Genomic DNA, 14113 nt, shown 5'->3' on the forward strand with positions numbered 1-14113 from the left:
ATCTGTTTAATGATGTATGAACACTATAAACTATTACTTTTCACCACTAGAACATTGTAGTTGTGACATTGCCTACTATTTTTCCATGATAGTCAGTTTCCAAGGTATGAGTTGCCCATGTTTTATGTGTGGCCAATTTACATATAAATTGTAACCATTTTAGCATATATTACCAATAGTTATGGTAAATGGAAAACTATTTTTTTTTTTTTATCTTTTAAAAACATTTTATTGGATTCACTGACCCCAAAAATGTACACTTTGACACCAAATGTGTCATTATAGCTATAACAAAGATATGGGGTGTGGTGTATTGTTGGTGGACATTTTGAAAACACATTATTTTTACACTTTAATATATTGCAGGGCTTTATAATGAGTGGTGGTCACTGAGTTTTAGATGTTTCCAGAATCTGATTGCCCATTTTTGTATTATTATAATTAGTGGACATTTGCCTAATTCTGCATGCATTATTTGTTGTGTGTTGTTTTACTTTTAGAATATTTTTTACAGAATTCGGCATGCAAGGTCTCAATTGTATGTTTTTCCCTTTTGGTGAATTCTTGATTTGGATTTGTCAGTGAACCCCACACTTCATCTCTCTCTCTCTCTCTCTCTCTCTCTCTCTCTCTCTCTCCTTCAAATAGATTTCAGTTTTGTGTTCTTTATTATCATCTATACTTAATGATAACTGTACATTTGTTTCTAACAGTTTAATCCAATTTCAAAGTAATTAGTTACTGTAATCTAATATTTTTTTGTGAAAAAGTAGTGTAATACATTACATTTTAAATTCTTGTAATCAGATTACTTTTAATTAATTTGATTACTTTTAAGTACATTATAGGGTTATGCTTGTTACTATTATATTATTTATGTAGAATATTAGAATTATGGCCCTGTAATGTGTCATTATGGAGGAGAAATGTGAGGTGCTGAGTGTGACTTGTGTGTAACAATGAACAAGAAAGAAATGTAGATATTATTTTGAATTTGTTGAGTGGAAAAGTGTTTTAGAAAGTTAACCTAACTTAAAAGTAAAGTAATTAGCAATATGATTACTTTTTTAATTAAGTAATTAGTAAAGTAATATGATTGCAATGTTAGAGATATAATTAGTAATTTAAAGTGAATCACTATTTTTAAGTAACTTATCCAACACTGGGTAAGTTTGGGTTTGCAAAACACAGTATGTTTAGATAAAATAACAATAGGTAAAGAGTGAACAAATAATAGTAAAATAAATTTAAATTACAATAGTTCAAAATAAGATTACACAAAACTGTGCAGATAATTTTTTTCATTGTTTGCTAAATTATCAAATAGTTTGGTATATGCTTTATTTTTTTGTAGAAAATTCAATCATATCTCAATCTTCTTTTTAGAGAAACTTAGTCAATTTAGTTGTCTCTGCGTACTGTCCACACCTGGCCACTAGATGGTGTAATCCCTTTGCTCATCCTAATTGTTAGACCAACACACAATTTATGTGAAATCATCATAGCCATTTAAACTCAGCTTCAAAAGCTGTTGTGCTTTATTATATAGCAATTATTTTATTGTTGTATTTTTATTACATCATTTTGCCTTTCATTTATTGCACTCTGACCCCAGGATATGTACAAATTAATAAATTTCACTGTATATATGCAAAAAACTGTGTGTATAATGTGTGACCAAAATAAAGGATTCTATTCTATATAATTATATTGTTAATTTTGTTGTTCTTCGTCATTTTCACCTTATTCACCTATTTCTTTTTATCAAACTGATGCCAATGCCATGTGAAGCAGCGAGACAAAAAGCGGATACAAAACACAAGCAAACTGAAGAAATACCTTAATTACAATGTACGAATTTAAACCGTGAACACATTAATAGCCTATTTAATTGCAAAGAGTATCCATCCAATAACATTATTCATAAAGGTTAAATAATATATTAAATACTTTCAGCCAAATGAGCCAAGATGGCCCCACAGCGGACCGGTTTCCACCAAAAGAGAGGGAAAACAGATTGCCAGCGGTAAGCTGAGCCGCGCATGCGCAGGAATCGAGTGTCGCGTAGCTTTCAGTTTTTGGACTCCCTCCTGTCGAGGCAGGTGACGTCATTTAGCAGTACTGTAGAGACTCCACTTTTCCCCTCTCACAATTTGTAACCACCAGCATCAGAAGCGGTGAGGCACAGAGGGATAAGGCCTTTTATTTGTTATTTTTAGGGACGGTAAACAATTGCACCGGAAAGCACCAGCTAACGATCTTTCATTTTTATACTCCGGATATTCCAAAAAGGAATGATTTAATCACAGAGCAGACCCTTTCGATTTGTAGGGATATTTTTTGTTTTAAAAGAACATTACAAATGTAGGTTTGCATACGTTTATTCACCAAGCAAAATACATGTTCGTGCCACTGCATAACACCTCGCCTTTTTAGGCTGGAAAAGCCTTTTTTAAATATATTCATTTTATTAGGCTACACATTCTATGTTCGTATCCTGTCTGCTCCGCTACATTTGCTAGCGTGTCGGAGAGAGCTTGTTGGAGGTCGCAAGAAACAATAAATCACGGCGGACAATTGTGCGGTTTGGATGAGGTGTTTCAATCCAACCATACCAGTGCAGCCTTAACGTGAACAATTGTGATATTTCCATTAGCAATGCCATCTTGCAATGCAAACATGCGGGCTGTTGGATTGTTCTTCCTTGGATGTTTTCTCACAGCATGGGTTCCCACCGAAGCCGTTGAAGGTAAGTAACAGTGATTAAACGTGTTAATTTGTCAATTAATTTGTGAGACAGTTTGTAAAGATTGTACAGATGGCCTGGAAATTGTGGTCATCGAGATAGGTGTGGGCTGCTGGCTTCGAAACCCACTGTATATGAGCAACAATATTCAACAGAGAATGGTTCATTTCAGTGTTGAAGGGTTTATTTGAAACATGAATATACCGAATTAGGTATTTGCGCAATCCGTTTTAACACCCGTGGTGTGATTTCAATGCACGGCTATTACATATTTTGCTGTCCAAATGAATGATCCAGGTAATCCATTACAAACGTTTAGCATCTTTCTAGTGCTCTCATATACAGTGTCACTATCAGCGTTTCGGTACAGAAGTACATCGGCTACAAGTACCCATTTAACGCCAGCTAGCATATGTGGGAGTTATTGATGTTCGCGCGAGTCGTTTTTAAATTTAAAACGTATGTCGAATGTTATTCTCCTGCCTCACGTCACAATGGAATGGAATGGAATTGTAACAGTATCAGTGAAATTAAACGGCCTGCTTGAGTCGATTTGCATTCAGTTGGCTTTATCGCTTTCTTAGTGGAATATTCAAATGTAGAGATTGGCACATTTGGTAGTGGTTGGTGGCCTCCATCAGAGGAATCTTAACTCTTAATCGTTAATTATTTTAACGTTTGTTTCGTATGACGTAAACCTCATTATCTATTGCAGTCATTCGTGCCTAATTGTATTGAATCTAATCATTCTCGTTGATGTATAACCCAATTAATCAGTCTGAAGTTCCGTTACAACACACAGAACAGACTAAAGAAATCCAAATCTAGGAATGTCTTTGCACCTCTACAACTATTTTCAGTGGTACCATTTTATTTTTCATAAACTTTCTCATATAGCTTGAAGTCCATGACATGGGAATTTGATCCATGTGCAAAAGAAAGCGACATAACTGAAGGAACAATACCATATTTCATGATTTCATATTCAATGTTTCTCATTGGGTAGAAGTGATCTGAGTATACACGTATATGGATGTAGATTTACAACCACATTATGGTATGTTACTAATTGCCAGATTCATCTGATTGTTCAAAGGGAGTTTGAGATATGTAAGATTGATTCATTTACCTTCTAAAATGTTTTAAAACACAAAAGAGCTTTAGCTGACACTGCATATTGAGGTTGGCCTATTATTCATTTTATTGCATTTGCTTTATAGGTTTTGATGATAACAGTTCATTGAAATGAGAGGAAAAGTGTGTCTACAAAGCCTACTGGATGCCTTTTGCATAAATACTCCAAATACTTTTCTTTGACATGTGCATCATTTATGCAACAGTCCTTTTTAGCAGGGTTCAGAAAACCGGCCTACATTTTGAATTATGCACCAGAATGTAATGCCAGATAAATTGGTGCATAATTTAGGCCTGGTCAAGAAATCTAAAGACTTTTAGTGAACTTGTAATCATCTTTTCATATGTTTGGTATAAAATAGGTTTCTTTGTTTAAATCCTGTTTATTCAATAATAATTATACAAATCCTTGTCTAGCTCCTAAAGATAAAGACATATAAAGAGTTTTGAGGTAAGACATGTTTTTTTTAGTTGCTGTGCATGTTTGACCAATATGCCACCTGCTCAGTAAGAGATGAGTGTCATTTACCAATTCACTGATTTTCACTCAGTTGCAATGGCCTCTGCAGAGCTTTGATAATAGGTTTAGTTTAGACCTCAAGAAATGAACCTCAGCAGACCTCAGATTAACCTTTACTGTTATCTTGTCTAGACAGGGTTCTGTGCCTGTGTGAAATGTGGATTATTTTTTTATATATACTGGATTGTATAGATATCTGTCCTAAACAAATATTCCATATCTGAACACACCTCATCTCAACACACTAAAGTGATTGTGATGGGACAGAACATTTTCTTTTCATTATAAAAAAAAAAAAAAGAGTTGCTGATCATTGTCTTTTGGCCAGAGCTCAGAGTTTGGCTGCTCTGTTGAAAGCGAGGAGGAAATGGTCTGGATGGAGGCAGGGCTGAGGGTCAGGGGTTGTATTGTCTTGCTCCTCCCACCCTCACTTGAACATCTGGAAAGAGGAGAACCATTAGTCATGGAAGTATATATGCAACTTTAGGAGAGGAATGGGAAAGCGGGTCATTAGCAACCAGCCTTGGCTCTGCTCTGACACTCCTTAGAGCTCATTGGCTTGGAAGAATGGGTCTGGAGAGGCATTGCCTCCCTTTTAGATCACAGTTTTGGCATGTAAGCACTGATATAATGTAGATGCTAGCATTTGGCTTTATTGATTTCAGAGAGACCCTTGTGAAAACTTTCTGCTATCCCAGCATAATATTGAGAGAAAACTATAAGTAAACCACTTGTAGTTAGATTTCCCTGAAAAATGTTAACACTGTGACTCCGGCACATTGACTGATGTTTGGGAAACCTGTTTGAAAACAGTTATATCATCATTATGTATAATTTTTAATCAGAAATGACATAATTCACCTTCAAGTGTGGGAAGAGAACGGATTCTTTTTTATTGTCAGAGTGAGATGGATCCCTCTATCCATCAAAGTGCTTGTGATACCACTTATTTAGACCCTGAGCGAAGTTCCACATCTGAAGATATAGGAAAACCAAAGGGTCCTTTAACAGTCTTTTTCTGTGTACTTTATCAGCATATCATCTTATGTATACATTCTGTCTTTGTCCATCTATACTCTGGCGGTTTCTACAATCCTCTTATAGTCTGACATAAGTCCATGAATCCTCCCACATTCATGCATAAATACATCTACTCATACATTTCAGTGTTCATTCAACCAATTCATTTCTCCCACACCATCTCTGTCCCTTTTGAAGAATGAATAGGGCTAGATTATAAACCTTTTGGTAACATATCAATTCAGACTTAAATTCCTTATGTTGTTTTCGTTGATTATTTTTCATTTTCAATGAATATTGAGGGGCAGAGGAACAGCAAAGTCTGTTACATCATCTTTACTTAATGTAAAGTCTACTTGCACTGCAGATGTTTAAATGTGTCCACTTGATTTCTTAAAGGAATAACCTGGTTTAATACAAGTTGAGCTATGTCGACAGTATCTGTGACATGCTGTGGATTACTACAGAGAATCTTTTCAATGTATCTCTCAGTTTTTAAAAATATACAGAAATATAAGCTGCACATTTATCTTTTAAAGAGGATTTTTTGTAGCATAATGTTGATTTCCACATTTTTGACATGTCCCTTGTTATTTACAAAAAGACACTCAATGGAAGTGAATGGTGGCAGTTCGTAAACATTAAAATACACACAGTTTCAAAAGTAGAGTGACAAAACGTAATCATACTACATGTTAACTCTTGTGGTGCACCAAAATCTTTGTTTTACATGATTTTAGTGTGCTAAAATAGCTTTAGCGGCAACGGCTTTGCATCGTCATGGCAATGATGTTGTAATATTGGGATATAGCTTAACACTTCTATGGTTAGTAAGTTATTTTTCACACTAAAATCATGTTAACATGTATAATGTTTACATCTTGTGGCATTACCTTTGAAAAAGTGTGTATTATTATGTTTATGTACTGGCCTTATTCATTTTAATTGTAAGTGTCTTACTGTAACTGTGATCTTTGCACTTTTTTATATAGAGGTTTAAGTCAAATAATTTTTGTAGTAATCAACATTATGCCACAAATGCTGTCGATTAAGCTCAAATTGATCTAAACACAATTTTGTTTGTTTTTACAAACTCTGGAATTAATTATTTCTCTGGTAATTGACAGCATTCCTTGGAACATTCCTTTAATACTAATCATGGCTTTGAAATAACATTTTATTTTAAGCTGTTTATTTTTGTGTCTGTGCAGTAGGGCTACAACTATGACTATTTTGATAATTGACTAATCTAACGATCGTTAGAACGATTAATCGACTATGGGGGTGATGTTTTACAATGATTCATTATTCGCTCTTAACCGACAATTCAGCTTGTGCCATTAGTAAAAAGGTTGAATTAAACGTACATACTAACAATAAAGAGGACAAAATCATCTTTTAAAAGTACCTCAAAATGACATTCACTGAATTGGAGAGAGAAAAAAAACCTTTTATCAAGTTTAAATCAGTAAAAATTCACTGCAGAAAATCCTATCATTATCTTGTTTTACATTTAAAAATATCTAAAAATCCTGAAAACATGATACAATTAATAGAGAAACAACATATAAGGTATTAAGAATTGTTTTCAGAGAATGTATTTTAAAGTTATGTGTATTTTATCACTTGTTTATACTTCTACCAGTGCAGTAAATATATAAGTCAAAATATACTCATATTTAAGATATATTCTCTGAAATCAAATCTAAATATCTTATATGCTGCTTCTGAGGTTTTATGTTTTATATTCAACATTCTCAGATAACATTTTTTTTCTTCAGCATTATAACTCCCAAAGTAAATGTATGTTGTTTTAAAAGAGTTTTAGATATTTTTTATTGGAAAGCAAGCCAAAACAAATCAAAAACTTATTTTGTTGCTGAGTAAAATTGGTGAAGACTACCCTCTCACATTTTTGTTCACATTGATCCATCTTTAACTCACACAAAAAAAATTTATTCTCTCTTCTTAATAAAGCTGCGTATTGCCGATTTTCCTTCAGGATATGAAACACATAGTGACACATATGATTCAACATGTCACAAGCCATCGTGTTATAATCTAGCTGCACTAAGTGCATGTGAGGAACAGGTGTCCCCACGACAGAGTGGAGTTTCAGTCTGTTCCCCCTTTGATCGGTCACTTCATGTGACTCATAGAAGAGGTGATGACCACACAGTTTCGGAGGTTGAACTTATTTACATGACCTGCTTTCTTATTATTTGAACTTTAATAAAGTATTCATTAAATATATAACTGGGGTGTTTTCTTTTAAAGAGATTCAGCATGCAAGGTTTGCTCCACTTTAATTCAAAACGAGAGTGCTGCTGTATTGACTTATTTTGTATTTTTGTATAATTTCATCATACTTAACATCACCTGAAGCTGTTTGGAGTGTGTCTGGACTGTGAAATGTGTCCTCTTTCTCTCTTCAATCAGGCACGAGCTTCAGTGCTCCTCTCTTGTGTTATCATTAGTTTATAATAATCTCACGTTACGTTAAATGACATCAAATGACTTATCGACAATGAAAATGTTTGTCGTAAAATTTTTATTGTCGACATTTTTGATAATGTGGACTAATCGTTTCTGCCCTGCTGTGCAGTAATTGTCTCCTGAAATAAGAAAATCACCATGTAATAGCATTAGATTGTGCCGCTGGAGTTTTGCCACTAGAGGTCAAACGATATGGGTTTTTTTTAATGGCTGATGGCAATACTAATATCCAGAGAGCAGGGTGGCTTAAAGGCTTATATAATGCAGATATATTACACAATTTAACATAATAGTAAATGATAATATACTTACATTCTCTAAAAAAAAATGTAACTTTTATTTACCATTTTACTTACTCAAACATTCACACACAACTTTAAATTTGTTTAAAAAAAATAACGATTTGGTGGGTTTTAGATGATAGCAGTTTCTCTTGGTTTTTGTGTAGTCTACCCATTTTAGTAATTGATTGCACATGTAATACATTAGGAAGAAGTAAGTAACAACAGTGCAAACAGTAGTCCAGCAACCACGGACAGTATAATGTGTGCATTAGCAAACACATTTTCTCACAAAAAGACAGAATCAAACATGTTGTACATACAGTGCAAAGTGAATATGACATTTACTTATAGTGCATTTTAAGTGATTTTACTTTGAAGTTGCTCTATCTCCAGCACGAGTAGCAATATACTGACCGCTTCCAGTTTACTTGGAGTGTCATGAACTGTCCGTCGCGCAACATTCGTGAGTCAGAGAAACACTGTTTTGATCCAGGCTATTATAAAGCACTCTTATGTGTATATATGGAATATACTGTATGTGAGAACTCCACAGGAAGAAAATGTATTTGCACAAGTTTCATGAGGTTTATGAATTAAGTTTGTTTAAAGATATCCATATATTTGCCGATGGTATGTGATGGAACTTTTATTGATATTTTCCTTTGTATCATTAGACAAGACAGTTAACAGTTATGTAGATCTGTACTGAAGAAGAGAGGAGAATGAAACATGTGAGGATTGTGAATTAAATCTATTTAAATTAGATATCCGCATACAGTTGATGTCAGAGGTTTACATACACCTTAGCCAAATACATTTACATTTCACAATTCCTGTCATTAAATCATAGAAAACATTATTTGTCTTGGGTCAGCTGGGATCACTTCTTTATTTTAAGAATGTGAAATGTCAGAATAATAGTAGAGAGAATGATTTATTTCAGCTTTTATTTCTTTCATCACATTACCAGTTGGTCAGACGTTTACATACACTTTGTTCGTTTTTAGTAGCATTGCCTTTAAATTGTTTAACTTGGATCAACATTTTAGGTAGCCTTCCACAAGCTTCTCACAATAAGTTGCTGGAATTTTGGCCCATTCTTCCAGACAGATCTCGGGTTTGTAGGCCTCCTTGCTTGTACACGCTTTTGTGGATTGAGTTCAGGTCTTTGTGATGGCCACTCCAATACCTTGACTTGGTCGTCCTTTAGCCATTTTGCCACAATTTTGTGGGCATGCTGGGGTCATTGTCCATTTGGAAGACCCATTTGCGACCAAGCTTTAGCTTCCTGGCTGATGTCTTGAGATGTTACCTTAAAATGCATCCACGGCTACACCTCCACTTGACTCCAATTAGACTATCAGAATCTAATTGCCTAAAGGCTTGACATCATTTTCTGGAATTTTCAAAGCTGCCTAAAGGCACAGTTAACTTGGTGTGTGTAAACTTCTGAACCACTGGAATTGTGATTTGCCTATTAAAAGAGAGAATCTGTATGTAAACAATTGTTGGAAAAATTACTTGTCATGCATAAAGTAGATGTCCTAAACAACAGCCCCAAACTATAGTTTGCTAATTTGAAATCTGTGGAGTGGTTGAAAAATTTTGTTTTAGATATTTTTATGTTTTTTTATTTTCTCCCAAATTGGAATGCCCAATTCCCACTACTTAATAGGTCCTCGTGGTGGCACGGTTACTCACCTCAATCCGGGTGGTGGAGGACAAGACTCAGTTGACTTCGCTTCTGAGACCATCAATCCACACATCTTATCATGTGGCTCATTGTGCATGACAGCGTGGAGACTCTGCACGTGGAGGTTCATGGTACTCTCTTCGGTCCACGCACAACTTACCACGTGCCCCATTGTGAGCGAGAACCACTAATCACTACCACAATGAGGTTACCCCACATGACTCTACCCTCCCTAGCAACTAGGCCAATTTGGTTGCTTAGGAGACCTGGCAGGAGTCACTCAGCACTAGGGCTGAAATGATTAGTCAGCGTTATCGACAACGTCGACAATAAAAAAAAAATGGAAAAATTAAAGCAAGTCAAAATATCTTATATGTTGCTTCTCAAGTAGATTTTTCTAGTTTGAAGTATTTTTTAGACAAATTTACATTGAAAACAAGACAAAAAGACTTGATAACAATAGGTTTTTTTCTTCCCTTTAATTCCATGAATGTCATTTAAAGGTATTTTTAAAAGATGATTGTGTCCTCTTTATTGTTAGTAAGCACGTTTAATACAACCTTTTAAGCCGGGGCACATTGCTGAATAATCGTTTAAGAGCTTATGATTAATCTTTGCAATTATCACTGAATAGTCGAATAATTGTTCTAATAATCGTTAGATTAATCAATTATCAATATAATCATTAGGTGCAGCCCTACTCCTCACACCCTGGATTCGAACTCGCCACTTCAGGGGTGGTAATCAGCGTCAATACATGCAGAGCTACCTAGGCCCCCAAAAACTTTGTTTTAATGACTTCAGCTTAAGTGTATGTAAACTTCTTACTTCAACTATATATACAGGTGGTAAATGATCAACGTTTTATTGATATTTTACTTTTTATCAGACATGTCGGTTAACTGCTAAAGGATACTTTTGAGAAAAAAGAGAGAGAGAATGAAACACTCGAGCCCTTTAAATATCATAAGCTCATACACGTCTGTCATGGCTCTGATATGCGGACGGTTTAAATGAGACTGTGTTGCACACCCACCTATCATTGTGATAACACAATGTCACTAATAACAAAGCTAACTGTGATTGGTTATTTACGTGTCTCAGACTGCTCCTTCACATGCTAGCAGGCAATTCTCAGTGCTGTCACTGCTTGAGAAACTAATCAGCCAAACAGAAAGTTTATTGGCCAGTGCTGATAATCAAAAAATTCCCAATATCGGCAATATATCAGTCGACCACTATTTACCACCCAGGATCTGAGAAGGCTCTTTTTTTCCCTCTCTTAGCCTCTCCTCTTCTTTCTATGGGAAACAATGTAGACTCTTCTGTGACTGAGGGCTAATCCTAGGTTTGCATAACTGACTAGGCATCCTATGTTTCATCCATGTGTGTGGGGGTGGGGGGGCTGATAATGAAAGGATTTTGTTGATCATGGTGAGCTGAGTGTGCTGTAATTGGTGTTTTCTGCATGCAGCATTACTGTTTATCCTATTTAACTGTTAGACCTGCGAGGAGGAGATGCATGTAGCAAAACAGAAGAAGGTGGATTCTGTTGACATGTTAGTGACAGGAAACATAAGCAAGTGGTTAGCAAGTGCTTCTGTCTGCTCCATTGGCCTTTTTTGGTCAGAGGTGATGAACATTGTCTATATGGGCAAAGATGTGTTGAACTTGACCCTTTCTTTGGAGTTTATGAAGATTTGATGTTTTAAAAGTCCCAATTGATGTCCTCTTCACATGAGGCGCAAACATTGCTGCTTATATATTGAGACTTGTATCTAACACTTGTATCTTATCCAGAGCTGTACAGCAGTTATAGTCTATGTAGGATATTTTAAGTTGCTGCAGCCTGGAGTTGAATGTCAGTTCTCTAGAAACTTACATTTGGAAATGAGAGGTATCAGACCCCAGACCTTTAACATGGTTAAGGGCTCTTTTGTGGCAGACTTGTAATTATTCATTGTGTTATGTGAGATGACCAGTATTAGAAAGAAAACAGGTGTTCACTGGACATTATTCCCCACGTAATAGTTTCATGGGAGGTATACACCTAGGAACATGTCTGGGCAGCTCTGTAAATCCAAGTAAATTTGCTTTATTAGACAATATCTACAAAAAATTGTATAGGGATAAATCATACAACATTTCAAAACTGTCGAGGATAATATACGCAAAGCTTAATTCCATTGTGGTCCTCTGTTTCCAAAATGGAAAAAACAGATAATTTATGGAGAGCAAAAACCATCAAGTTCAGCATCTCACACAAATTTTTAACTTCCTTTCTAAAATCACATTCAACTTATATCTGCTTTATACAATGAGGTAAATCATTCCAGGCTATAGAACTAGTATATAAAAAAGAATTCCCCATTAAACTCTTAAAGCTACAAGGATAAATATAAGGATAAATATAAGTGCTTCTCCCCCTTGTAGAAAGATTATGCACATCTCTCACAAGTACATAATATTCTGCCAGGTACCTTGGAACACTTTTCTTTATTATTATATATGCCAACACCAGTTTAAGAAAAGTTATCCTTTTTCCAACTTTTAAAAAACAAAGTTCTCTATAATGCTCAATGTTCAGATGCAACTGTAGATGTACTTTCAATATAACCCTGCATAACTTATTTTTAGCAGTCTGCAATTTATTTTTGGTTCTACCACTAAACCACAATGTTGCAGCATAATCATAGTGTGACTGCACTAATGCTCCAGCTAACAATTTTAATGTTTGTGTATCTAAAAAAAAAAAGCAGCCTGTCTTGCTAAAAATTTAATCCTATTACATATTTTTGAATGAAATAAAATTATATATTTTCTCCTGTCAATGTATTACCTAATACACATCTCAGGTACTTACATTCTTGCTTAGGTGTAATGATCATATCTCCAACCTTTACCTCTAATCTGGAGTTTTTTTGTTTTTTCAATTTAGCAGCCAAACCAAATAATATATCTTCAGTTTTCCCCAAGTGTAAAGAAAGCTTATTATGAATAAATAACTTGGAGACCCTTTCAATCTCTCTACTTAACTCAGTTTCAACAATTTCTTTCCTCTCTTGAGAAACAATTATTGCTGCATCATCTGCATATTAAAAAAATTAATTAGAACAGACCATTAAATCATAAACCATTAAATCATTAATATACAATAAAAAAAAATGACAAAATAATGGACCTAAAACACTCCCCTGCGGAACTCCACGTGAAATGGGTAAACAATCAGAAAACATACCATTTAAATCCACTATTTGACACCTATATACAAGGTAAGACTTTATCCATTCACAGGCCTTATCACGAAACCCCATTGCTTTTACTTTTTGAAGCAGAATACTGTGATCAATTGTATCAAATGCCTTTTGCAAATCCAGCAACACCATCCCGCTTAATTTGCCTTTATCCATTTATTTTTTTACATGATCTGTTAGAAACAATATTGTTGTCTCTGTAGAGTGCATCCTCCTAAAACCAGAATGGAACTAATACAATATATTAAAATTATAGTCTTCAACCTGATCATATATAATCTTTTCAATCACTTTTGATAAAGCATTCAGGATTGAAACCGGCCTATAATTATTGCACTCTAACCTACTACCTTTTCTTAAAAATATGAATAACTCTTGCTTGTTTAAACTGCCCAGGAACCTTACCTTGTGTAATTGAAAGATTTATAATATGAGTAACCATTGGGGAATAACTTTAGCTGAATCCTTAAACTTTGCTGGAATATTATCAAACCCTGTCACTTTACTGCTTTTGAGTTCTCTTAGTTTCTTATAAACATTACTCTCATTTACTTTAGTAAAGGAATAACAACCGGAATAACCCCACATTTTGCATAATACTCCTTAACTAATTCATCATTAAAAATCCCAGTTTGTGGTGGTAGCTCGTTAACCAGTTTTTCAGAAACTACTACTTCTGATCAGATAGCAATCTTCCATCTACACTGAGACTTACTCTTGAACCTTTAACTTTGGTCTTTTTCCTATACCCTAAATTACTCAACACACTCCATAATTTTTGAATATCATGTTTCATTTCACTAATCTTGTCCTTAAAACAAGTTTCCTTAGCCTCTTTTATCTTGTCTCTTACCTAATTGTTTTTAATTTAAATTGCTCAATTTTAATAATTTCTTTCCCTTTTAAATACATTTAAACTATCATTACGTTCCCTAATTACATTTAAAATACTGTCTGTCATCCAAG

General features: G+C 34.7%; 1 protein-coding gene across 1 annotated transcript in view; it reads left to right on the top strand.

The window, feature by feature from the left end:
* Positions 1 to 2177: 2177 nt before the first annotated feature.
* The window catches only part of LOC127618341 (low-density lipoprotein receptor-related protein 1-like), a 204399-nt gene continuing 192463 nt past the window's right edge, over positions 2178 to 14113 (top strand). Inside the window, exon 1 of the mRNA XM_052090702.1 lies at positions 2178 to 2749. Within this exon, the coding sequence (XP_051946662.1) occupies positions 2659 to 2749 (91 nt within the window). The 5' untranslated portion in view covers positions 2178 to 2658. The remainder of the gene's footprint in view (positions 2750 to 14113) is intronic.

Source organism: Xyrauchen texanus, chromosome 25 (genome assembly GCF_025860055.1).
Source record: "Xyrauchen texanus isolate HMW12.3.18 chromosome 25, RBS_HiC_50CHRs, whole genome shotgun sequence".
NCBI lineage: Eukaryota > Metazoa > Chordata > Actinopteri > Cypriniformes > Catostomidae > Xyrauchen > Xyrauchen texanus.